At 46.4% G+C, this 25944-nt stretch overlaps 1 protein-coding gene across 2 annotated transcripts; it reads right to left on the bottom strand.

The window, feature by feature from the left end:
* Window positions 1–6313: 6313 nt before the first annotated feature.
* SH3BP5L (SH3 binding domain protein 5 like) lies at window positions 6314–24253 on the bottom strand. 2 transcript variants are annotated; one of them, XM_048488055.1, is made up of 7 exons: window positions 24086–24253; window positions 21103–21776; window positions 18696–18758; window positions 16325–16453; window positions 13718–13879; window positions 11328–11501; window positions 6314–7917 (listed from the first exon to the last, which is right to left on the bottom strand). In XM_048488055.1, the coding sequence occupies exons 2-7, from the start codon at window positions 21307–21309 to the stop codon at window positions 7516–7518; spliced, it is 1137 nt and encodes a 378-aa protein (XP_048344012.1). In that variant the 5' UTR covers window positions 21310–21776; window positions 24086–24253; the 3' UTR covers window positions 6314–7515. The 2 variants fall into 2 exon arrangements, with proteins under 2 accessions (XP_048344012.1, XP_048344014.1); XM_048488057.1 differs by lacking the exon at window positions 24086–24253 and adding an exon at window positions 23536–23824.
* Window positions 24254–25944: the final 1691 nt, after the last annotated feature.

Here is a 25944-nt window from a genome sequence, read left to right as displayed (position 1 = left end):
CCCTGCGCAATGGGAAAGGGTCCCGCCCTATTAAAGCACGTAATGATCAGGGGAGACCAGGTGCAGAGGTAAGTGAGGGTAAGCCTGGTGGTGAGAGTTACTAAGAGTTCTGCAACCGGGTGTGTCTGCTGTGTGCTTGCTGCGGTGGGGGGGGAGAAACTCCGATGAAGAGGACATGGTTTCACAATGAACAGGTTTGGATCTGCGTGTGAATTTCAAGTGGGGATTCAACCAAGGTCATTTTGAATTCTGACCGTGTCCTCTGGGGTGTTCGCTACCTCTCCTGATTAGGTGTCATCTGCAGTTTTGATTAGCATGTCTCATTAGGCACTTCTACTGAACTGACCTAACTTTGTTCCCACACGGTTTTTTCCCCTCTCCCTTGATTTCCAAATTAGAATTTCTCTTGAGCTCCCACAGAACATTATGATGCAATCACCTTGTTTCTAGGTTTCCCCTGGTTCTCAATCTGGTTTTTTCCTCAAGCCAGCTGCACTACAAATCTTTTGTAGTGGGGGGGCAGAGGGGAACACAACTCAAAGCATTGATTCAGAAGAAATGACATATGTTTTCCCACCCTACAAAGGTTCCCCTCACATCTGTATCATTTCCCTGCTCACAGTTCAACACAGCCCCATTTTTCTGCCCCCCCCCACTCCACTGGAGGGTTTCTTGAGACCCTTTAAATAAAACTGGCACTTGCTATAGCAGTGATTTACTGCCACTTAGCTGTTTCCGTGTCATATTTTAATAGACATTATAGCAAATAAAAGAACAAACAAAAGAGCGGTGAGTTACCACAGCAACTGTGATGATTCCCTGTGGAGTACGCATAGAGTTAGGTGGGGTGGGTGGAAGGGAAATTAAGCAGAAAACTCCTATGTGTGGAAGGTCTGTTTGTGCCTATGCCTCTTGCTCATTTGCAGCAGTTGTGAAAGCAGTACAGACATCCCTCGCTGTGTGGAAACCGCCTTATGTAATTTGTAGAGCCTGTGATGGAGTATTTAATTGTGCCATGCTTCCCTTCGCTGTGTATCCATTTCAGTCTTGCCGAAGGGAAGAAGTGTGTGTGTGTGTGAGTGTGAAGGGGTTGAGGGAGGAATACTATATAAAATAGGCACTTCTGTCCCTCTTGCAGCTCACTGTGATCCGAACGGTAACACCTCTGCAACAGGAAGCGCATCATCCCATGTTGTGATGCTGGGCCACTCATGCCATTGATTCAGGTATATATCATAAGCACTTACTCCTGGTGCAGCCATAGGTGGAACTGATGCCAGGGATGTCACAGCCCCATGTTTGTCGTGTGAGGCAGGATGGAGATTTTGGATAGGTATCGGTATTCTTCCCCTTTTCCACATGCTTGACTCAGCCTGTTATCACTTTCTAAAATTCTCTCTTCTGTGGCATCTGATCATCCTTCATAGGATAATTTTATAGAATGGAGAACCTGTTGTGACCTGGACTAGGTCTGGTTGCAGTGACTATGGCTAATGTCAACCATGTTGTCCTTATTTAAAATGGTGTCCAACAGTAGCTGATGCTTTGGGCATTGTTCTTTGCCACTCTCTGGCCCCAAAGGTTGGAGAGCACTCTTATTCCCTCAAAGGAGCCTCTGTGTTGAACCACATGCTTATTCTCTGAAAATACTCAATTCTCTCTTCATTGCTGCAGCTGAACCTGTTCTAAATTCTTCCACTGCCTGGGTGTAATCATGAGAAAAGAATTGTCAGTGGTTTTGCAAGTGCTTTCTCTGCCTAAGCATACCTTCCCCCCTTTCTTTCTTTCTTTCTTTCTTTCTTTCTTTCTTTCTTTCTTTCTTTCTTTCTTTCTTTCTTTCTTTCTTTCTTTCTTTCTTTCTTTCTTTCTTTCTTTCTTTCTTTCTCTCTCTCTCTCTCTCTTTCTTTCTTTCTTTCTTTCTTTCTTTCTTTCTTTCTTTCTTTCTTTCTTTCTTTCTTTCTTTCTTTCTTGTGCATTGCGGAAGAAGTTGATAAGAAATCTTGGGGCTAACCAAACAGTTCAAAACGTTGAGTGGGAACGAGGTTCTGTGCTGTAAATATGAATACATTGTGTTGGCTTACCGAACACATTGTGTTGGAAATGGCCAATCAGTTAATATTGTCAAATGATACGTACATATTGCCTGAATAAATGATTTGGGATTCTCCCAACTCTTGTGCCCTCGTCTTGCCGGGGTGTGAAAAGGCCCATTGGGTTGCTCACAGAATATTTAACTGAGAAACAAGGTGACAAAAATGGTGTCCTTATCTGAACTGCTGCCTCTTGAGTGCCCTTGGTAATGGAACTGCTCCAAATGAATGAAAGCGGGCTTCAGGAACGAAAGAGGCCTAGAAAGACTTACTGCTGCTTTACGCATGTATCCGGAACCTTCCGAAGGATGCAGCTGGGATTGCCGCAGCTCTCTCCAAACAGCTGAGGTGTTAGTGCTATCTTGTTGGAAGGCAAACAGCAAGTCTTCTGTTGAGGCCTGGCATATTTTTTGTTGTTGTTTCTGCCTTTCTGCTTTTGTAATTGTCTCCCTTTCTCTGTCTACCTGTACTCCTGGAATGTCCTATTGTTTTGTGGAGAGCAGTGTGCTTACATGAGGTTTGAAATGCAATGAATCGAAATGTTGTGCATTTATTTTTTAAAAAGCCTTTTTTTATTTGAGTAACCAAAATATACTGTTTGAGAGTCCTACGGTAGGGTGGTGAGAATGGTGTTAAAAGAAATTAAAAGGTACCTTCAGAGGGGGGGAAATGGTTAAGTGCAGGTCCCTGAGTAAGCCCAGCAGCTGGATTTGGTATGCTTTGTGTGGTAATATGATCCTGGTTGCCTTTAACTGCGTTGTTTGGAATTTTCCATGGAATCTTTGAGACCGAATTCATATCATTGGAATTTTACCTTCCTAGTTTTTACGTGGATAACTTTCAAAACATTAACAATGGTCTCAGGAATTGAGTGGACAAAGTGTAGTGTACCAGAAGACCCTGGAATAAAGGAGGTTGCAGTAACCTGTAGGGTGATCAGATTATGGGTAAGGGTCTTAGCAGAAACTTTGTTTCTAAACATTATCCATAAAGGGATGGATTCTTCCAAAGGGAGTCTCTCCAAATGCCTGTTACCTCATGTGTAAGCTCTGTGAACTGTTTCTGTCAGGTTTGTTCAGGAATTTTTTGATAAGTTGCAATCATGGTTGCTTCATTTTGAGGGCTTTCTTTTCCTTTCTTGCTGAAAATCACTATTTCCAAATTGACTTCACCATCACTACAGAAAATCTTCGCATACCAATGTAACCATTGTGTTCAAGTCAAAGCCTGGCTCAAAGTTAAGTATCTGCTGCTTGTGTTACGCTGCCACTCAAGGCATCTGGGACCCCATTTCAATGTTTTAGTGTAACCTTCCACAGCTTGGTAGGGTGAAAAAAAATGGGGTAAAAATAGAAAAGATGCACCATGAGTTGGACTATCTATGAAGGAGGAGGAGGAGTTTGGATTGATATCCCCCCTTTCTCTCTTGTACAATCTCCTCCCCCCTCCCCACAACCAACACCCTGTGAGGAGGGTGGGGTTGAGAGAGCTCTGAAGAACTGTGACTAGCCCAAGGTCACCCAGTTGGCATGTGTTGGAGTGCACGAGCTAATCGGGTCCACCCCCAGATGCCCTGGCCCCTCATAACTTCACCACTATCTCTGCTTCTTACGGTGACGTGAACCTCTTTTAATCAGCAGTGGTTAAATTAGCTCAAGTGGTGGAGTGCTCACTCAGCATGCGACAGGTGAGGGGGAATCAATGCCTGCATTCTCCAACAAGAGCGATGGCGTGGAACGAGGCCTATTTTGGCCTCCGTCTCTAGAGACTCCTTCACATAATGATGTGAAGCTCTTCTGGGTACCAGTGGGGAATTGGCTCAAGTGGTAGAGCACACACTTAGCATGCGATCTGTAGTTCTCCAACTCTGGACAGCCCTGTCTGTTGCTGTCTTTTCTGGTCGAAGCCGTGGGAGAAGGCCAACTTTGACCCCTTAGCTTAGCCACTGTCTCTAGCATCTCCCTTCTTCTCAGAACGACGCGTATCTCTTTTCACTACCAGCGAGGAATTAGCTTGAGTGGCTGAGTGCCTGCATTCTTCCGCCTTGTCTGCGGCCTTCTTTTCCTGGTCAAGCCATAGGGAGCAAGGCTACCTTGGCCACCGTCTCTATAGTCCCCCTTCTCATGGTGATGTGAATCTCTTCTGAGTACCAGTGGGAAATCAGCTCAAGTGGATAGCCTGTATGTTGATGCTCGCTTCGCATGTGAAGCAATGGGCATGTCTTATATACTCCTGAAGGCAATTTTTTAATAGACAGGGTGGTTGATTTGACTGAGCAGTAGAAATGAGGAAACAAGGAGTCACCCACATGACTGGATGGCTAACATGTGATCAAAATGAGGGTCTTGGTGTTACTAACATCACAGTGTGACCTACCTCTTTGATTCTCCCCACCCCCCGCCCCAATTTCTCAGTCTTACCATTTCCCAGAGATCTTAAGAACATAAGAACAAGCCAGCTGGATCAGACCAGAGTCCATCTAGTCCAGCTCTCTGCTACTTGCAGTGGCCCACCAGGTGCCTTTGGGAGCTCACGTGCAGGATGTGAGAGCAATGGCCTGCTGCTGCTGCTGCTCCCGAGCACCTGGACTGTTAAGGCATTTGCAATCTCAGATCAGAGGATCAAGATTGGTAGCCATAAATCGACGACGTCTCCATAAATCTATCCAAGCCCCTTTTAAAGCTATCCAGGTTAGTGGCCATCACCACCTCCTGCGGCAGCATATTCCAAACACCAATCACACGTTGTGTGAAGAAGTGTTTCCTTTTATTAGTCCTAATTCTTCCCCCCAGCATTTTCAATGTATGCCCCCTGGTTCTAGTATTGTGAGAAAGAGAGAAAAATTTCTCTCTGTCAACATCGTGAAGAATTTTTCCACATAACTACTGTAATTTGGATGAAGGGGGTATTAGAGGGGGATGTAGAATATTGAAAATATTATTTAAGTTACGTGGGTATTAGGAGTACATGTGAAGTTAAAATAACTGCTCTCATCACACAGGAAGCATTCGTTTCATAGAAAACAAAATACCCACTTATACCATGTCCTACTGTTAACAGAATTTGACAGTTTGAATGTTTCTGTGGAGTCCCTAACTTTCAGACAATTTCCTTCATAGTTGGAAATGTAATATTTTTTTCTATGAATTGCTATCTGTTTCCACACACAGCGGTTACCCCAGAATGAAGCTACTTCTAGTCTCTTGCTTCTCTGTAGTACTAGTAATACCACAAGTATGACATGAATGAGTCAGTCTCCATCTTTTTCCACACCATTGTCTGGCATTCTGTTTTTCCAGATGTTCAAGAAAAAGGGAAGAGCCAAGGAGTGTTTTCTATTTTTGGTGGCAGCCAGCTGTCTGCTGTATCTGTCTACCGTGGGGCAATTGCTGTCAGTAGCCTTGCAGGTTCAGGTTTCTAACTGATAACAGCAATGACCGCATGACATCAAGGTTTTAAATTCAGCCCTAAGGCCAGATCAGCTTAGAGCAGGAGTCTGCAACCTGTGGCTCTCCAGATGTTCGTGGACTACAATTCCCATCAACCCCTGCCAGCGTGGCCAGGCTGGCAGGGGATGATAGGCATTGTAGTTCATGAACATCTGGAGAGCCACAGGTTGCAGACCCCTGGCTTAGAGCAATCTGTTGGTTCAGGCAAGGGACATGTCTCTCACCACTTGTTGTCATGGCCAAAACTGCCTCTCTAGCCAGCCACGGGCCTGGTGGGAGCAGTGCAGTGGGGAGGCCTGTCCTTCCTGCAATTGTGCTACAGCTGTGTGTGTCCCAGATGGGCTGCAAAACATCTCTCCAGCCTGCCTTGGACTTGTTAGGAATAGGGCTCTGTGGTGGAAGACGCCATCAAGTTGCAGCAGACTTATGGTGACCCTGTAAGGTTTCCAAGGGAATAGATGAGCAGATAGGTAGCTTGTCATGACCTGCCTCTGCTTCAAGACGCTAGTATCCCTTGGTAGGCCACCAAGTTTAGTATTTGGTCTCCCGGCCAAATACTAAACCTGACTGAGCATGCTTCGCAGCTTCTGAGAATTGATCAGACCAGACTAACTGGCCACGCAGGGCTATACTCTGTGCTAAAAGCTGGCCTCCCTTCATCTATTGGCATGTCTGCACAGGAAGGCTCTGAACAAGATGGTTGGAGGGGAAAAAACACTGTACTCTGCTGCAGTTGGTAATACAAAAAAAGGAGTGAAAAAACAAGGGCAGATATTTTTTTTCCTGTAGGGCAATAAACTTTACTTTAAATAAAATACACAGCAAAAGCCGGTCATTACAAACACACCAAACTGCAATCGGGCTGCCTCAAACCACCACGGTTCTCATCACAGCCCAAACCCAGAAAAACTGCTTGAAAGGCAGGAAGTGGCACTATTGCCCAGTAGGGTAGGAGGACAAGAGCCAGGAGCAAGCATACACTTGCCTAGGAACTTAAATGCCCCACCTGCCAGAGCAGACAACATTCAACAATGCAAATGTACCACTGTCATGTGACTGGGGCAATCCGGGATAGGACAAGGGTGAGTTAGTAGGGGAGCCACCCTAGTTGAGCAAGGCTACTGTCCCCACATGTACACACAATGCTCTCTCCCTCTCTCTCCTGGTGTCACCCAATGGTACCCACAAGGCACCAGCCTCCTCATACTGTTGGCCCTAGAGACAATGCTGGAGAAGCTATAAAAAGAGGATGTAACATCACGTTGCCTGGGGGAGAGAAACAAAAGGAGGACAAGGGCAGGCCTCCAATATGCTGTAGTGTGTCGAGAAGCCCCCTAGATGGGGCGTCAGTGTTCCGTTTTAAAAGGCCACGCTGTAGAGTCCCGGGTGGCGTCTCCCTTACAGCAGAGAGGTTCTCAGAGGCAGGAGCAGTGGAGCTTCTGTGAATCAGCCCGACCTCTGCTCTCTGGTCGCCCCACAGCCAGCAAGACACAACCATGTAAAAACAAACAGCAGGTTTCCTTAACTCATCCCTGCTTGGGTTTCTTCCCCTTCCAACAGCCTTTCCCTGTAACTCGCTGGCCACTAAAGATGATAGTGTCACCAATAACTCAACAAGCTAGGAGAAGTGTGCGGGGGGAAAGATCAACTACCAGCATGCAATGCTGCCAGGAAACAGGTGCATGCTGGCAGGAAGGGGGAAGGGCAGCCCAAAAGTGGGACCCAAGTGCCAAAGTTTCCAACAGCAACTGGTTTTGGACAGCCACCACACCGCCGGGAGTGTTTAGGGGCAGGAAATCTGGGTCATACCAAATGGGATAGGAAGGGTTTAAGAATCTACCAGCGGGCTATGCTCCAGAGAGGTGAGGCCAAAACAGCTCCGCTATCTGGGGATTTCAGAGGGGCATCTGCCACTCTAACCCTTCTTTGAACTTCCTTATCCCGACCATCTCTGTTCTCCTGCCAGAGGGTGTGGGTCAGAGGCTGATGCTACGGTGGTGCTTGAAGGGGTGGGGCTGAGCATTGCGGCACTGCTCCCGCTCCTCCAGCTCATCGCTGTTCAGGCTTGCAGCATCCGACAGCCCCAGCAGGTGCTCAACCGAGTCAAACTTCTGCAGGTCAGAGGCAATGGTCTGGAAGCTGAGGACCGAGAGAGTGTCAGCAGAGGGGGCCGGTTCCGGAGGCAGCGTCGACCCTCCATACAGCACGGCTGGACAGGCCTCGGCACCAACCGGGGAAGCTCGCCGCCCCACCAGGCGCTGCAGCCGCCGGGCGTGGATCTGCTCGCTGATCTGCTCCAGGTTCCGCAAGGCCACCGAATAGCGCATCTTGGCCTGGGCCACCTGCTTCTCCAGGGACGTTACTCGGGCCTTGTGCTCCTAAATGGTGGGAAAGGAATAACTGAGATCAAACGGTCTACATGAGTTTTCCCTGCTTCTTTGCTTTCAGGGTGAGGAAAGAAAATACCACTCAGGCAAAATTCCAAACTGAAGTGTTTAGCATTCTAGGAATCTGAGCTGGATTTCAAGCCTGTGGACAAATACTAGCATGATGGAAGGGAGATTGCCTTTTTGCTAATTGCTAATTGCCTTTTAATTGCTAATTGCCTTTTAATTTGTTTGGTAGACAATAGTCCAGGCAGTAAATTACCTAAATTTTACCAGGCACCAAATTACCTAAGGAGCATTACAGATGAGATCACTGTTCCTATTGTAGATTCATGCAGAATAAGAACTTCATAAACCCGGTAGATAATAAACAATATCAGCTGAAGAACTTCACAATGTACAGTTCTAAAAACATCATTTATGACATCATGTGCTTATACGAACAAATATCTATACTGGGAAAACTATAAGATGTCTAAAAACACACATTACTGAACTCAGAAGAACAGGAGCCCCTCTAGTTGCACATTTCCCGGGGCGGCGGGGGAGGGGTACAATAAGTATTAGCCCATAATGTGACACTCCTGAAGGAAGAGGGAGAGTGGGTTTTTAGACTAAAACCTTGGGTGCCATCTGGGCTAAGTGAAAATTTGAAACTTATATTTAAGACCTTTAAAGTCAAAGTTATCATTTCCTGCAATTGAGTTTAATTTCAATTTTTTTTTATATAGAGCCTGTTCAGTTCTAAGGTGTTTTATACTCTGCTATATAAAGAACTGACACATGTTATATACACAATGATCCTAAACATTATTTTGAACGATGGCCCTTTAAGGGTTAAAGGAACACTTATTGCATCAGATTATATAACCCCTTCAGCCAGATTCCATCTTTATTGCTCACGGTGAGAGAGGCTTCCACTAAGGTAAGCAGAATAGCTGTTTAATAATTAATTAATTTTGCCGCTAGTTTCCTAGGGTTCAATTATCAAAGAATCTTCTAAAATAATATTTTAATTTTCTAAAAGACTTTTTCTGGTCATAGGTTCCTAAGATTTTTAACCTAAGAAAATTATTCTAAATCAGGGGTCTTCAAACTATGGCCCTCCAGATGTTCATGGACTACAATTCCCATCAGCCCCTGCCAGCATGGCCAAGTGGTAGGGCTCATGGGAATTGTAGTCTATGAACATCTGGAGGGCCATAGTTTGAAGACCCCTGTTCTAAATGAACTCTATTTGGTTATATGTTTTATGACTTGTTAATCTATGAGAGTATTTTCCCTGATTACAATAGATCCCCTGAGGAAAACACAGGTGAAACACATCAGGACTAGGAAATAACAATAAAGGATTTATTCAACACCATGATTCTTCTGCTTGTAGACAGTTATCCAGACACTAGATTGATCTCCTCTCTGCCTACCAGAAAAAGGTTATTTCTGAATGAACGCTTAGCCACCGCTGAATCAGAAGGTTCCTCCTATCTCTTCCTTACAGCCAGTTACTGCTAACATAGCCTCAAGTCACCAGGCATCTACTAACTCAACTACCAGATTTCTGTGCTGAACAAACCACGCTATTCTTTGCCAAATGAATTCACAGGTAAACAAATTATCCTCTCTCCCTGACTACCCATCCAGGAATCCAGATTCTGAGGTGTGCCAGAGCAATGTCTCGCTTGTCTAGTGTGAAAAAAACATTGACAGAACTCAAAAACTTCAGCACGCACTGAACCACCTTTTTCCCGAAAGCAACCTTAGCAGACCAGACACTGATTTTGTGGAACTTGGTGAAAATATGAGGGGAGAACAACGCGGCTGCCGCAAACACTTCCAGCCTCAAAGTTTCAGAACTGGTGCCTCACAGAACAGCAGAGAATCTAATTCGGTAGGTGATTTATCAGAGGCAGCACAGCCTTCGGTGATGTGTCCTCTCCAGCCAAATAGTGAGGGAGGTCTTTGGAGTGTTCCTGCCCCTTGTGTAGCAAACGTAGAAAGGGACCTTCTGAATGCTAGATCTGATGACAGTGAGGTAATTCCGAGATTTGGGCTTGGATCCTTTGAATGAGGACCATGCGCGCTAGTCAGTTTCCTCTGTGACATGTGCTGTGTCTTCCACTGTCACTTGCGCAAGATCAATGGCTTCCAATGAGCCTTGCGCAAACAGAAGGGCTAGTGAAAGAGGAAGTGCCTTCCATGGCAGAGAAAGTCAAGTATGCACAGAACTCATCTGTGGGATTCAAAGATCTGTGAGCAGAGATGATGGCCGCCGTGCACATTGTCTCAGTGCTTCTTGAATCAGGAAAATATACAAACTGGGGAATGTTTTGGCTGTCCACAGGTTAATAAAGATTTTCCCAAGCACGGGGAATGGCAGGTATGTGGATCTACAGACACTGTTGCCAAGGCACAGTCATTGCACTAAACTTCTGGGACCTCTGATTCTTGAGAAGAATCCTAGTGTCTTCATTCTTCAGGAGATGCATAGAAACCCAATGTGTGGTGGAGAGACCCAAAGTGTACAGCCACCACGTAGAAACCTCACCACAAAGACTGCTCTTCTCAATTCTACTGATTAGTGCCATTAGTGCTCAGGGTCGTCACAGAGATTTTTTTTTTTCTGCTCACTGAAAAACAGTAAGGAATCTGTGTTCAACCTCAACCCTTCTCCTTCTCTCAGCCTCATCCTGAAAAAGACTACACTGAAGAAGCAGACCAGACTGGAACCTGCAGCCATCCACTACCAAAATGAGAGGAAGGCTATCGCTAGGTGCAAAACCCAAGTCCCGCCTTCTTACTCCAACACTAACTGAATCTTTCTTGGCAAAGAAGGCGCTTTCTAACTAATGGAGAGATCACTTCAGTGTCTGGATCACTGGAGGATGACAAACGCAGAGAATTCAGTTTCGTGCTCAGTTATTTCCAACTCCAGAAAATCTTTTAAAAACATTTTTATGCCATCTTTACACCCAAAAGAGAGACCCAATATCACATTTTTCCACCTTCAGACATAAAATACTCCCTGCAAGGCTCTTCAAGTAACATTTGAAGACCACCTTTCTAACACAACAAAGATTCCTTTGTGATTTCAAGTGCAATTCATTGGGTATTCTAACATTGCCAGTATAGCTGAAGCCATTTGATAAACAACAACTCCCAATTTGGGGATAGAGGTTAGCAGCTGTAAGATCAACATTTTCAATTTTTGAGGAACCGCCACATTCTGAATAGTGCGGAAGTTAACATTCTAACTTGGTTTGTGCTTCCTTAATATCATCGACAAATGTGGGGGTGCAGGGGGACACACCCAACTTTCAAGGACCAGACCAAGCTCCCCATACACTTTGTGAAGAGACCTTACAAGCTCTCCCCCGTAGAACTGCTGAGGGAGGAAGTCTCACCTCAAGAATCTGGTTGAACTGAGCCTTCAGCTCAAAGTAGGGCTTACTCTTCACAATGACCCGCTTCAGGGACTTCTGTAGAGACTGAACCTTAGCCTCTGCTTGCTGACAGAGCTGGGTGACCCGTTGGTGTTCCCGTTCACTGCGTAGCCGCTCCTCCTCTGCCTCATTCACCTAGTGGGGGAGAAAAGGAGGAGGTCAGAGCCAAGAGCTAACGCCGGGCACAATCCCTCAGTCCTCCTATATGGCCATGCCTGCTGAACCTCACCCAGCTGTCTCATCTTGGACTGAAGAATCAGGCCTCACGAAGTATTACTCCAATTCTTCAAAAGACTTTAAAATTATACAGCAATTCCCCAGAATCTAGTGAGCTCTGAATGGTAGTTTGGTTCCCCCAATGTTGAACATTTTGAAACTGGTATTGTCAAAGGCTTTCACAGCCGGATTCAACTGGTTGTGGTGGGTTTTCTGGGCTGCGTGGCTGTGGTCTGGTAGATCTTGTTCCTAACGTTTCGCCTACATCCGCAGCTGGCATCTTCAGAGGTGTATCACACATGGAAGTCTGTTACACACTGTGTCTCTGTGATACACCTCTGAAGATGCCAGCCACAGATGCAGGCGAAACGTTAGGAACAAGATCCACCAGTCCACGGCCACGCAGCCCGGAAAACGCTCCACAACCATTTTGAAACTTATTTAAAACCACCTTTCCATTCAAATACAGTCCTCTGTTGTACATTGCTGTTTTGAACTGATTCTTTGAATTGCCTCCTCTTGTTGCAGCAAAGTGGCATCTAAATAGCTCATTATAAACAAATTAAATAGGTGGGCACAGACTTTCCAGAGACTTGACAGCATGGCTGCTCCGCTGGTGCTTTGCAAGCTCACTCCCTGCCTTTTTACGCGAGGGGTCACACTGCTGCCAACAGTGACTGCCAGCACGCCAGACTGCCATTTTAGAGCAAACCAACCTATACCACTATTAATGCTTCTGCAACGTGATAAGTTCTGCAAACTTGGTAGACAATTCCAAAGTACCGACAGTCACTGAGAACAGTAGTGAAATAGGAAGAAGAGGAAAAGAATAACCAGGCTTTGGGGGGAAGGGAGGTCATCTTTGGTGGACCTGGTATTAGGCTTACAAAAGCCTCATCCCCCCCGCCCCCACCCACCCCGGAACTCATGAAACGCTAGATCAGTGGTGGCCAACCTTTGGCACTCCAGATGTTATGGACTACAATTCTCATCAGCCCCTGCCAGCATGGCCGATTGGCCATGCTGGCAGGGGCTGATGGGAATTGTAGTCCATAACATCTGGAGAGCCAAAGGTTCGCCACCACGGCACTAGATCTATGGTGCAAATGGCGAGACCTTTGTTCTTCAGCCACCCAGTCAATCTAACTTTTTGCTTCCTTTTCATAACTGATTCAACTCTTGCTTGTCTTGGTGATGAAGGAAGGAGAATGAGAGCGGCAGCCTTTGTCTCAGCACAGGGGAGCTCACGGCTGGCTGAGGAAGGGTCTGATAACAGGGCAAACGCCAGCTCCACTTGGTGAACTTCGCCGGACACATGCTCGGGTTGTTTGCCTTGACTGCAGGATTTGGGCGACCACGATTGGGTTTGGACCCACCCCCAACCCTTCCAGTTAATCTACTACCTCATTTCCTGGTTTGCAAACTGCACCGGCCTTGCACTATTCTTTCATGTTCCCTACATCTGCCAAATGGATTCTTCCTCCCCAAGGCAGAGGTTCCCCTTGAACTACACTGATTATTATTTTACTATTATTATTTATTCGCTTATTTATACACCCCGAAGGGCTCAGGGCAGTTCACACACCCATCAAACATAATACAATACAATTAAAAATCGAATAATCCCAATTAAAACAATATGATAAAACAGTAGCAGTAGCATCAGTAACCTGTCCATAGTTAAACAATTAAAACAGATGACGTCTGGTACTAAACCCCGGGAGAGGACTGGCAGATGTTCAAATAAGCCGATGGCACAGAGGGCAACAAAGAGGGCGGAGTCAGCGGCCAGCCTCCCCAAAAGCCCGGCGGAACAGCTCGGTTTTACAGGCCCTGCGGAACTCCCCAAGGTTCCACAGGGCTCTGTCAGCTGGTGGAATAGTGTTCCACCAGGCAGGGGCCAGGGCTGTAAAGGCCCTGGCCTGGGTAGAGGCTAGCTGCATCATAGAGGAACAAGGGACCACCAGTAAATTAGCCTCTGCAGAGCGGAGAGGCCGACTCGGGACATAAGGGGCAAGGCGGTCTCGCAGGTATGGGGGCCTCGCAGGTATGATGGGTCTCGCAGGTATGATCCTTTCATCCTTACGGCGTGCGCAACTGTACAGCCCTCAGCTTCCCCTCAGACAGGCTTTCACCTTGCACGTGGCGTGGTTGAGCATCTCTTGCCAGGTGGGGTCGAGCCGATTCTTGTCCGCCATCACACCTTGCTCAGCCACAAAAACCATCTCCCGGGCCGCGTTGTGCATGCTGACCGCTCGTTCGTAGCGGAGCGCGGCCTTCTGGGTCTCCTGCTGCGCCTGCCAGGGCCAAAGAATGGACAACTCAACAGAACGGATAACAGCGAAACCCACCCTGCGCGTGGCCGGGAAAAGAGATGAGAAAGCCCCAGCTCCTCCTATCTTCTCCTTTCCCCGGAATCATTCGCCTCCTGCAATCTAGATTTTTGAACCGAAACGAGTCTGAAAACTGAGCGGCACCATCGGGAGAATTATTGGTGGCTCTTGCTGGGCTGCCCCACTCCAAGCTGCAGGTAGAGGGATCACTTGTTGGGCTGATCTCCTGTCTCCAAAAAAATAAAAGTTCCCCATTCATGCTGAGCTAGCATGTGTGTGGGGGGTAGGGGGAGGAGAAAGGGTGCATCTTTTAAGAACGAATGTTCCTAAATTTAACATATTGGTCTTCCTTTAAAAGAGGGATAAGATGGAGGAATAGTATTGTGGTGTTATGTCTTGCTGTTATTTCATGCTTGTTGTTATACAGTTGCTGATAAGGTCAAGCTGTTATCTTAAGAACATAGGAACATAAGAAAGAGCCTGCTGGATCAGACCAGAGTCCATCTAGTCCAGCACTCTGCTACTCACGGTGGCCCACCAGGTGCCTTCGGGAGCTCACGTGCAGGATGTGAAAGCAATGGCCTTCTGCTTATCTTATTATCCTATTATGTGTATGATGCAGTTATATTTTATGCTAAGTGCTAATATGCTTTTGCTGTTTGTTATTCCGTTAAGAAATGTTAATATTGTTGACATGCTGTTTAGTGATGTTTGATAAGCTGGGCTTATGGTTTTGGTGTACTTGTTGTTGTTCATATTTATTTATTGCTCATATTTGATTCTGTTATTCTGTTTTGTTGGTTGTTAGCCGCTCTGAGCCCTATGGGGGAGAGCGGGGTACAAGTCCAATAAGTGAGTGAATGAATGAATGAATGAATGAATGAATGAATGAATGAATGAATGAATGAATGAATGAATGAATGAATGAATGAATGAATGAATGAATGAATGAATGAATTAGAAGCCTTTCTTCTTGAGAGGGAGAAATCAGTCGGACACTGCAACCCTCGCCATAATGAACCCACCCCACAGACATACACTCACACATGCTGCCTGTTTAAACGTCTGTGTTGTGGTGACAAGGTAATCTCAGTGCGCTTCCACAGTGCCTCATGCGTAAAGGAAACGGGAGGCAAGAACAGCCAGGAAGGGCTTGTCCTCATCTCCCGCCAAACTTTCCATCCTATTCCTCTTTCTTAAAAACTGGGTGAGAGTCAGATGAAGTTTGGTGCCTTGTTGACTAAACAAGGAAAGCCAAGAAGCAGTGAGAGTTTTGGGAAGGGGCTGTCCCTGGCAGAGTCAGGTGCGTGGGAAAGAGAGTTATTCTAATGACAAGGCCCGTGATCGCTGCAGAGGGCAGTCTCGTATCTTGTCATCTCTGGGGGAAAGATAAAATTGCAGTTTTCACAAATCTGGTTTGGCGATCTCTGAGAAATAACCTGAGCTGCTCTAGAGGGATGCAAAAGTATGTGGAACCAGCTTTAGGTGTCGCTTCACATCAGTAATCCTGTCTCAACAATACCTCGCCTTCCTCTTCCATTATCTGTGAGGGATGAAGAAAGTACGCTGGGGGTAGACTTCTATGAGGAAAATGACCTCTACTGATTCAAGACAGCAAAGAGGATGGTGCTGAAAACACCCAGAATTCCTTGGTCATGAACAAATGAAGACCTAGTTCAACGACCACCACTTTTGAGACGTAAAATGAAACCAGAGGAATTCTGAATCCTCTGAGTATTTCAAACTTCCTCCGCTTTGATGTATTTATTTCATAGAGGTGTGGGCACAATAGCATCTAAGCCACAGGTATTTGTTCAAAAACAGGTAGGGATGTTGACAGTGGTGGGATCCAAAAATTTTAGTAACAGGTTCCCTCGCCAGCCCCCCCTCGGCAAAGGGGGCAGAGGCGTACCTAGGCAAACCTGAGCCCTGGGCAAAACCTGAGTTGGATGCCCCCCCCCATGGGCAGCCACCCCACCACGACCCCCAAATTTTCTTTTTGCACCAGGTCATTTCTAAATCATTATCACATTATAGAAAATGCCCCAACTCACAAATCTGAACACAGCAATGGTGAAACACACAGGTTCTTTGATAGAGACTGGTGAGATAAAAGGTACGAAAGGCTGAGAATCAATGAATTGCAGTACCTGAAAGGGATTAACCCAGTTCAGGGAGCTACATTATTAGTCGCAATTGCTATATGGAACCTTCACGTTCAAAGGAAGTATGCCTCTCGGGGAGGCGAGGGCGTGGAGATGGAAAAGCGGACCCAATTAGTAACCCCCTCTCGGCACACACAAATAATTAGTAACCCACTCTCAGGAACTGGTGAGAACCTGCTGGATCCCACCTCTGGATGTTGATGCATCTCACAGAAGAGCTGCATAAAGCCAGTGACTCCCGTACCTCTTTGGCCAAGCGCCTTGCCTCGTAGTAAGGGCGTGCTTTCTCAATGCAGCTCCCCAGCTGAGAGCCTTGAGCGTTCAGCTTCCGGGCGGATTCTGATAAAATCCTCCGATACGTTGTACGGGCTTCCTGTTACATTCAACAATATAAACACAACTTACTCGAATCCTTGCTTCTGGACAGATTTCCAGGTCCCAACATACATACTATATTGGCGACATGGCTACCTACCACAAAACCCCATCTTTTGTAACCAGTGCCAATATTTCAACCCATAATGTGTAAAAACACTGATCGCATGACCACTTTGCACTGTTACATCAATGGAGCTGAACCAGTGATGTAAAAACTGCAGCCTTGTATTCCAAGCGGTCCATGTGATCCGTGTATCTGCATATCCCCCGTGTAGCTAATCGCAAAGAAGTAGTTGAATCCCAAAATGTCACAATGATAACTTTTGAACTGCCAAGCAAAATCTGCACACGCTGTAAGCTCCTGTATGCGGTCCCTGTCCGGTGAATAAAAGTCCCTACAATTATCAGAAGAAGCTAAACAATCCCTGAAGCTAGAAAAGCTTAGAGAGCCAGCATCATGTAGTGGTTAAAAGCAGAGGATACTAATCCGGAGAACCGGGTTTGAATCCCCACTCCTTCACATGAAGCCTGCTGGGTGATGTCAGGCTGGTCACTGTTCTCTCCGAACCCTTTCAGCCCCGCCTACCTCACAAGGTGTCTGTTGGGGGAGAGGAAGGGAAAGGAGTTTGCAAGCCACTTTGAGACTCCTTGTGGTTGAGAAAAGCACAGTCTAAATCAAATCCGAACTCTTCTCTTCTTCTGAAGCAATGCCCTATTTATTCACTGATATTTCTTATAATAGATTTTCTTCAGTTGTGTTGCATTCTTATAGCTGTGAGTGTGTAAGGTGCCATCAAGCAGATTTAAGGTGACCCTATAGGGTTTTCAAGACAAGAGACGAACAGAAATGCCTGGCTCTGCATGGTGACCCATGATGGTCCTCCTTGGAGGTCTCCTTGGTGGTCTCCCATCCAAGCATGAACACCAGCCCTAGGGCTTCTTAAAGGGACAGAACTAAGTTAGGTTCCCTCCCATTGAATACTATACAAAACATAGCTAAACCCATACTAACTGTGGGGAAACTAAATCTTAAAGGGGAAATAAACAAAGGCCTTGTGGGAGCATGACAGGTCTCCCATCCTCCAAGCATGAACCTTGTTTTGCTTCTGAGATCTGACAACATCAGGCTAGGTCCATCTATATAGCAGAGAAAATGCCCCAGCACCCCTTTAAAGATTACTACCAGTATGATACAAACACCACCACTGTCTCATCTGTCACTGTCAGAACAGGTGTTGGACTCTGTGTGGAAGTGTGTCAGGGATCCTTGCAAGGTCCCCAAAAGGAAGCTGAGCCACAAAAAAGAACAAGGGAAGTGATCGGCTCTTCCTCCTTCAGTGTTCACACTTGAAGCAGGTCCCCAGACAGGGTGGTGGTGGAGTGAGCATGAGGCCCTCCAGATAAGAAGGCAGCAGCATCTCATGAGGGCCAGAGCCAGCCACATTCGTATTACCCCTCCCACACAGCAGATAAACAAGTGAGACTAGAATTTGGAAGGAGAGTGAATGTTCCCGCTGAAATTGGCCCGTTCGATTCAAAGGTGGCCAAGGAGGTTGCATCTGGGGGAAGCACACAGCTGAGCGACACAGCAAGTGCTCTGCTAACTAAAAGCTCCAACTTTCCATCACCAATTACACATGTACAAGCAGGGGCAGAGTGAGGGGGAACTGCACCCGGGGCACGCATTCACCCTGCACCCCCACCGTGGTGCCGCCCGCCCCAGGGGCGTCGTGCCCCCCTTCCCCTTTGGCGCTATGCCACTGTGCACAAGTGAAAGGCCTTCCACTGAGCCAGACCCTTGGCCTCACAAGGTCAGCCTATCTACTTGAATTGTCAATAACTTCCCAGGCGGTCTTTCACTGTTGGATCTCTACCTGGAGATGCTGCGAATAGGAGCTGAAGCCATTTGCATGCAAAGCAACTATTCTGCTGCCAAACCCTGGGCCTCCCCTACTGAAAGAGATACACAAAAAGATAAGTGGATTGAAGGGAGCTGCATCAGCAAAGGCCTTTGCCTGAGACCTTGGGGAGCTCCTCCTACTCAGAGTGGGCTCAACTGTCTGACTCGGTGCAGGGCAGCTTCTTGTGTTCCTACACAGCTTTGCATATGTGCATCTTTGCCCATGCTCACGCACAGAGCAGACAAGTGGCAGTTCATTGGAGGAGGATGCTCTGTTACATATATTCAAAAATGGTAAGAGGAGTTCCAAGTGCTGGAGAACACCATCTTTACTCACATCCAGTTGCAGCTCCACACGATTTATCTCCTCATTTGCCTGGTTGAGATGCTCCAGTTCCTCCTTTGGTTAGGAAAAAAGGGAGTGAGTTTCAAGGAGCAGGCAGCAAACCACACGCAACTCTTTACCAAAGGTTGTGTTTGTACGCTCAAAACCCCAACAGACGCCTCAACTGCAGTGCAGACATTTTTCAACAGAAAAAGAAAAATCCCCTTTTCCCATTCAAAAGCAACTGAAAGTTGTATACAGCTGATGAGTGAGTTATTTTATTCTTCCGGGGCCCCTTCCACACATGCAGAATAATGCACTTTCATTCAACCCACTTCCACAATGGTTTGCAAGTGGATTTTGCTATTCCACACAGTAAAATCCAGCTGCAAAGCAGATTGGAAGTGGATTATTCTGCATGTGTGGAAGCGGCCTCAGTAAACAAAGGCATTCACAAAATTTGCATCTATTTATTTATGCAAAGACAGGGGGCGTAGGAGAAGGGATAGATGGACAGTTGTGGCAGAGATACAGGAAGGTCTCCCACAATCCTAAATGTAGATGGCAGAAAACAAAAGTCTCTAAATTTATTCAACCAGAAAGGGAAGAAAAGGCCAAAAAATGTATTTTTACCAAAAGACAATACCAGATCCAATTTGTTTGCCTATTTGTTTTTGTTGAAAGATTTCCAACAGTTTCCTATACAACCATGAGGGATAGAAACTTGTGGTTTGGGGGAAGGAACTGGAGGTGTGTGGAATCTGGAATCCTCTTGGTATTTCTCATTAACCAGCAGGGTATCTTTCACTGTGAAGAGCCACAGAGGAAGGAGGCAACATGTAAGAATCCATGCCGCCGCCACCCTCGTGCCAGAATGAAATGGGTTTTTTTTTTATCAGAGACTTTAAATCGCTAAGTGAAAACAATTATTCCAATCTCCCTTGTACAATAAAAATACCCATTTTGTTTCTTCACATATTGCCTAAACCAAACCAGCATACTCATTAATCTGTATAAGTTTTAAAGCATGTTTGCAAAGAGGACAGGATGGTTGCTCATATCCTGTTTGGGTTCTGAGATTGCACTAAGCCCAGCACACTCCTTACATTCTTAAGGGCTAGAAGCATTTCTTTTAAATACACACATCCATCAGTATCCCAAATTCTACACCTGAATATTCAGGGTGCGATCAAGCCCTACCCTGAGGTTAATCACTTCTACAGTGCTGAATTTGAACTAACCAACTGTCAATGCAGTTTCTTTACTCTGCTTTATTGAAGAACATCTATACGACAAATTTCAGCATATTTAACTACCAGGATTCATCTCTGCCCCTCTCTTCTCTTCTTGGCCCTAGGCCAAGACTGCTGGGACCTATTGTCTTGAGGAAATGGTGATCATCCCCAAACAAAACAATTTTAGTGGCCTCATAAAATAATAATTTGTAACGTTCCTAGAGCTGCCATATTTTTGTTACATAAATTTGCGTAATTCAAGCACAGTGAGGGGCAGACTCCAGCAGAAGCAGAGCTGACAGCAAAAGTCCTCTGTTTGATCCTAAAGCTGGCACTGGCAGATAAAGAAGACATTTGCTGTAGGAAATTGATTCAGCTGTTATGGGTGCTGTTTTACCTAGCAGTGTACGTGTCAAGTCGATTATCTGAATTACCATTGGCTGTGCTACATTTTAAAGCAGTGATTGTTGTTCTAACTCCCACTTACTGCAACTTTAAAATCTGTCTCCCTGTTTTGCCAACCAGCACAAGCAAATCAGTAACATTCTTATCAGTCGTCCAAGATTGTCATTTTTGTTCCAATGTGGGATGGGTGGGTGAAAGAGTAGCACAATGTGTGTAAGAGCCTCCTCCTGCACTGCTGTCCATTTTAAGTTGGCAACACTGTTGTGATGCTACCCACCCACATGGGTACATGGGGAGCCCGTGGGCACAGCCCCGCAGGAAGCATCTATTGCACATTCTCCCGTCCCATCCTCCATGGACCAAGGTGCAAAATGCTCAGCAGGCCCTGAGCTTCTGAGCCAAGCTCCCAAATGCATGCGTATGAGTCACGCCATTCAAACCTGTGCATTACGGAAAAAATGGAGGCTGCTAGCTTTTAAGTCAAACATTCCTGCCAGCTAGTCCCTAATCTTGGCTTTTAGAGAAGAAGTCCTGGCACCTGGCCCAGAGGCAGATGCATCCGTAAATAACTCAGCAGCCTTGTTTGGTTCCTGGTTGGCTGACAACCCAGAGGGTTTCCCTAGGGGAAGGGTGGGGACCAAAGCAGTCTAACCTGTTCCCTTCGGATGTGCCCTTAGAACAAACCACATTCCGAGCTTCCACACTGCAGTTGTAAGAAGGCAGAATGCCCCCCTGGGCTGCCTGCAGGCTCCTGAAAGAAGAGTCCCGCATTATCTCACCTGGATTCGGGGGTCCAGCTCTTCCTCCTCCTCTTCCTCAGTCTTCTGCGGGGTCTTGGCATCCCCACCCCCATCACAGATGGCTTCTGGCACAGGCGTTCTCTGCTCCTGCCCCTCTTCAGTGGGAGTCCGCAGCTCCCCAGGAGGTGTCTGCCGCCCATCCCCCATGTTCATGCCCAGCACCAACCGTTGCCCAGATCCCTCCATGCCAGGCTCCCACGGCCCTTCTGCAGTCTCCAATCTCCCTGCCTGGATGGGTCGGGCTTGTCACAGGGACGCAGGTACCATTCTAACACTGGGACTATCCGCAGAGGGTTGGCAAGAGGCTACCAGGCTCACAAGAATGCATTTGGCACAAGACGGCAAGGAGAAGTAGGCAGAAGACAAGCAGATCTTACAGGGCCAGTCTGGAAAGTGATGGGGCACCTCCAGATTCTGTGTGCTATCCACACCAGAAGCAAGCAAGTCGGATTAGCTTCGCAATACTGACCCCACAGATACCGCAGGTAGAAAAGGCACCCACAGCGGACGCTTGCTCACAGAGGGGGTGGAGAAAATCCCCCCACCAGGCATGTCCTCCACCCCCTCCTCCACTGCCCACCCCTAAGACACCTCCTCCAGGGGAGCAGCCAGTATCCGAGTTGGAGAACTGAAGGTGCTCAGCAGAGACAGGGCTGGAAAAGAAACCAGGAGAGGAGTTATAGACGCTACTCTGCATTAAGGCAACAGAAAAGTCGATATCCCACCGTCACAAATCAAGATTGTGCTGACACACGAGGCTTCCATTTGCCATGAGATACCTCTGTTGGTAGATATCATGGCTCAGCTGTAAAAAGCCCCAGATGCGGGCATGGTGGGATGGTGGTCCAGAAGGTGACACGGCTAGGCAGGAACTTTATTCAGCCCTGATATATGAAGTGCTATCCTAGGTTGTAAAAACTGATCCTGATATACAGCAACATGAAAGCTGTTATTAGATCTATCATGAAAGCAAGCCTGGCTCAGAGTTTCTGGTTACCAGCTTGCACACAGGAGTATTGAAGATCCCTCAAAAAGCTGCCACCATATCATGAAAGCAAGCCTGGGAGAGCCACGCTTGTTTCAGTAAAACCTGGGTTCTTTTCTCCAATAACTCCAACCAGCTGAGGTCTCAACGATTTTTATTGAAAAACAGAAAACAAAGAAATAAAACATAAATGCAGTAAGAGATTGCCTTTGTCCCCATTCCGGGAACCCATGGCCCAGAGATGTTTCTCTGTCCACGTCTCAAGATGAAATTCCCAAACCTTTGTTTTCCCCTTCTCAGGAAAACTCTGTTCAGGCCATGAGGTAACTTAGGCCTTTGAAGTTTCATCCTAGCACCTCTGCATAGTTTCCTGTCCTCCCTCCAGGAGATCAAAAGGCAAAGATGCTTTTCACAGTCATATGTGACTTCCCTTTACTGTAGCGATAGCATCATTCCATGACAAGATCCATTCCTAAATACCTGCATCTGAAGAACTGCGTGTGCACTTGAAAGCTTATACCAAGAATAAAACGTTGGTTTTAAAGGGACTATAGACACAAACTTATTTCTCCTATTTGCTCGCCCCAGCATTTACATACTAGGAGGAGAGTTATTTGGCAACAGTTTCTTCCCCTCTTTACTGGGAGCCCACAGCTGCCCAGAAAATATGTCAATTAGTTCTCAGAGCTATAAGGGATTTGAACTCTAATCTGAGCCATAAGGTTCAGCTAGAAAACAGGCTGTTTGAAGGAGCTGGGAAGGGAGCTAGGACGCCAGTATAATTTATTTCTGCACATCATCTGCGCAGCTCTACATCACAAACAAGGACTACTGTATGACAGCCTTCACGTGCAGGCAGTGCAAAAACATGTCAGCATGTTCAGACTTCGTCTCAAAGGGGCCTTGAAGATTTATTTTTGTTCCGATTTTGTGCACGACAGCTTATAAGCAACCTTAGCCGTCTAACTGTATGTCACAGCCTCCTCCAACACTGTCAGCCCAAACTCTTTAGGTGCCAGATACGAAACATTCAGATTTTTCAGGTTTGTAGGTGCCAATAACCAAGGTCCAAGTTTCTGCTACTGAAGGAGACGCCCAGCCCGCTTCTACCACTCCTTTCAAGCAGGTCGCTGTACACCAATTTCAGATCATTTCGCTCTCTGACCTCACCTTCCCCACTAAACTAACACACACAATTTCCAGAAAACATCATCATGCCCATGGTGTGAACTATGCTGTGATTGCAATTATATAAACTTCTGAGCTGAGCACCCATGGCACGTACCCACCCACACAGTCCCAGGTCCTTGAGTATCAGCAAGGAGAGCACTGCAGACCCCTACTTTGATCCTGATAATCCTGGGATCCCACCCCCCCACCCCGCCCCGCCCCGCCCCGGAGCAAAATGTCAGGAGGCTAAGAGTTACCAGAGCCATCAATGGATAACTGGATACATCCTGTTACTGAGGTGGAGAGAATGCCGGGATGTTTGCGGATGAAAGAATTGCCTCCCACATTTCTTCCCGTAAACTTGAACTGACCCTTCCTTTTCTTAATCTGTATAGAACTTTTAGGGGAATTTCCTCGCTTGGCATGCACCCATCACCGCAACATTGCAAAGGGGGGTACTCCAAATGCAAGATTTTAGCCCCCTGAAACCCAACAATGCTTTTGGATGCAGCCTAGCCTTTGGATGGCTCGGAATCCACTCTTTCAGATCCAGCGAAGGGATCCCTCTGCCCCCACCCCACTGAGATCGCATAGGCGAGAAAGGGAGGGTGCCATCGTACGAATGCTCCCAAGCCACCCAACGAGCTCCCACGGCAGGTGGACTCGAACCCGAGCCTCCCTGAGAAGGGGCCACATGAAGCTCTGGACCCTTTCCCCAGTTACCCTGCACCCCTTTCCGCTTCCTCCCCCACCCAAAGGTGCTCCCCATTCAACGCCAACCAAGCAAGGGAAAATGGTTCTATTTACCTTCAGCTCCAGCTGCAGCCCCCTCCAACCTCAGCAGAAACGGAAGCGGAAACTGTGGTCCTCCGAAGACCCTTCCCTTCGTACGTACAACATGGCGGCTCCCGACTCTCTCATCCAATTTGCTGTTTTACGGGCTGAAGTGTTCCCCACCGCGAAGAAAATGCACAGAGCTCTGTAGTGTTGTCCAGCTCGGCCACCGCTAGACTATGGAAGCCAACGAGGACACTCTGAAGTGTTTGTCAATTGGGATTGGTCACTGTGGGAAGCGCCATGTTGAGTCACGCAGGAACTGGGATGATTGACATTCCGTAACGAGGGACTGGGAGCGCTTTCCGTCCCTTGCGGCCATATCCGCAAGGGGGCGCTGCACGGGTGAAGGAAAGGGGTCGAGGCTCCCATAAGATGCTAGCTGAATATTGCAACGCTCTTTCCGAAAGGAAATTTGACTGGTCTGAGCAGTTGCCTTTTGTTAGCCAGTGGGAGGTCTCTAGGCGTTTATAGACCCTTTTATTGATAGGAAAGGTGGAAGTGTTTTTCGGGTTTTTTTCTTGCCTTCTTTTTATTTATATTATTATATTTATTTATACCGTACATTTCTACTCTGCCAACCTCCCAAGGAGACTCGAGGCGCAAGTTACATATAAACATACAGTAAAACAATACAATAATATAAAAACAGTATAAAATATATAAACATTAAAATCAATTTCCAACAAGATGGCATAAAACCTACACAAGAACATAAAGGTCTTGCAATGTGGTTATCGACGGAACAGAGGGGGATAGGGAATAGTATGTCCCAAGCAAATTCATTATTACGTTTTTATAGGATCTGCTTCCATGGATAATGTCTGCAAACCTTTGAATTATACAACTCGTCATGTATGTCCTTTGGCCTTCTAGGGCAACTGTTTTGATCACTGTTTTGAACCAGAATATGGGACTAGATAAACTCCTGGTCTCATCCAGCAGTATGCCTGTTAATTCTAAAAACAATACAAGTTATTATAGGTGGTTTCTGCTCAGCACGCTAATAAGATGTGTAACACATTATTATTGAACCCTGTTTGCCTTCGCATTGGAGATTTCACCCCTCCGGGAAGCAACTGCAAACAGTCGGGTTGCTGTGGTTCCTTTGGTTTCTCCAAAACGATCGCTAGTTTAGCCATGTTTGTAAAACCCGAGTTGAGGGAAATATAACGTGCTAAACCTGGCTTGGGGAAGAGCCCTGTGTGAAGTTCCTCCCCCAAACGGGATAAATAGATATAAATAGATTCCTGGGCCCGTTATATTTGGGCTGTACGGAAACCACCATACTTGTGTTACTGTTTTTTTTCCAAGCAGGTACCCTGTTCTTTTTCAAGCAGGAGGAAGTTGATCAACTGCTGCTTTTTTCTATCACACAGGTGCAGTTGCTATGGAAGTAGAACATGCTTAATCTCTGCCTTTCTTGTATTTATGAAAGGCAATGGAAATTTATTATTACTGATAGATATTCAATTCAATAAGCCTTTATTGGCATATACACGATAGTTCCAGTTAAAATATAGTTCCAGTTAAAAAATACAGTTCCGGTTAAAAAGTGAATAGTAAAAAACTTCGCGTTTTTTCAGTTTACAAACTTCTGACAAAAACTTTGCCACTATAAGGCAACAATGAAATCCTGACAATTTAAAAGCATAACTACTTTATCTGATTCAGTATAATCAATCGTAGGGTCTATAGCTTGGGATAGCAGTGGCTAGGATCAGAGTTCTTGGTATAATACGCAGTTCAGGAGAATGTGTGGGATGGAATCCAGCTGTCCTATGCTACAGGTAAAGAACTTCTGATCGCTTGGAAGACCTTTAAGTCTTCCT

Source organism: Sphaerodactylus townsendi, linkage group LG03 (assembly GCF_021028975.2).
Source record: "Sphaerodactylus townsendi isolate TG3544 linkage group LG03, MPM_Stown_v2.3, whole genome shotgun sequence".
Lineage (NCBI taxonomy): Eukaryota > Metazoa > Chordata > Lepidosauria > Squamata > Sphaerodactylidae > Sphaerodactylus > Sphaerodactylus townsendi.
The sequence above is the reverse complement of the archived record's forward strand: the minus strand, read 5'-3'. Positions and strand labels throughout refer to the sequence as shown.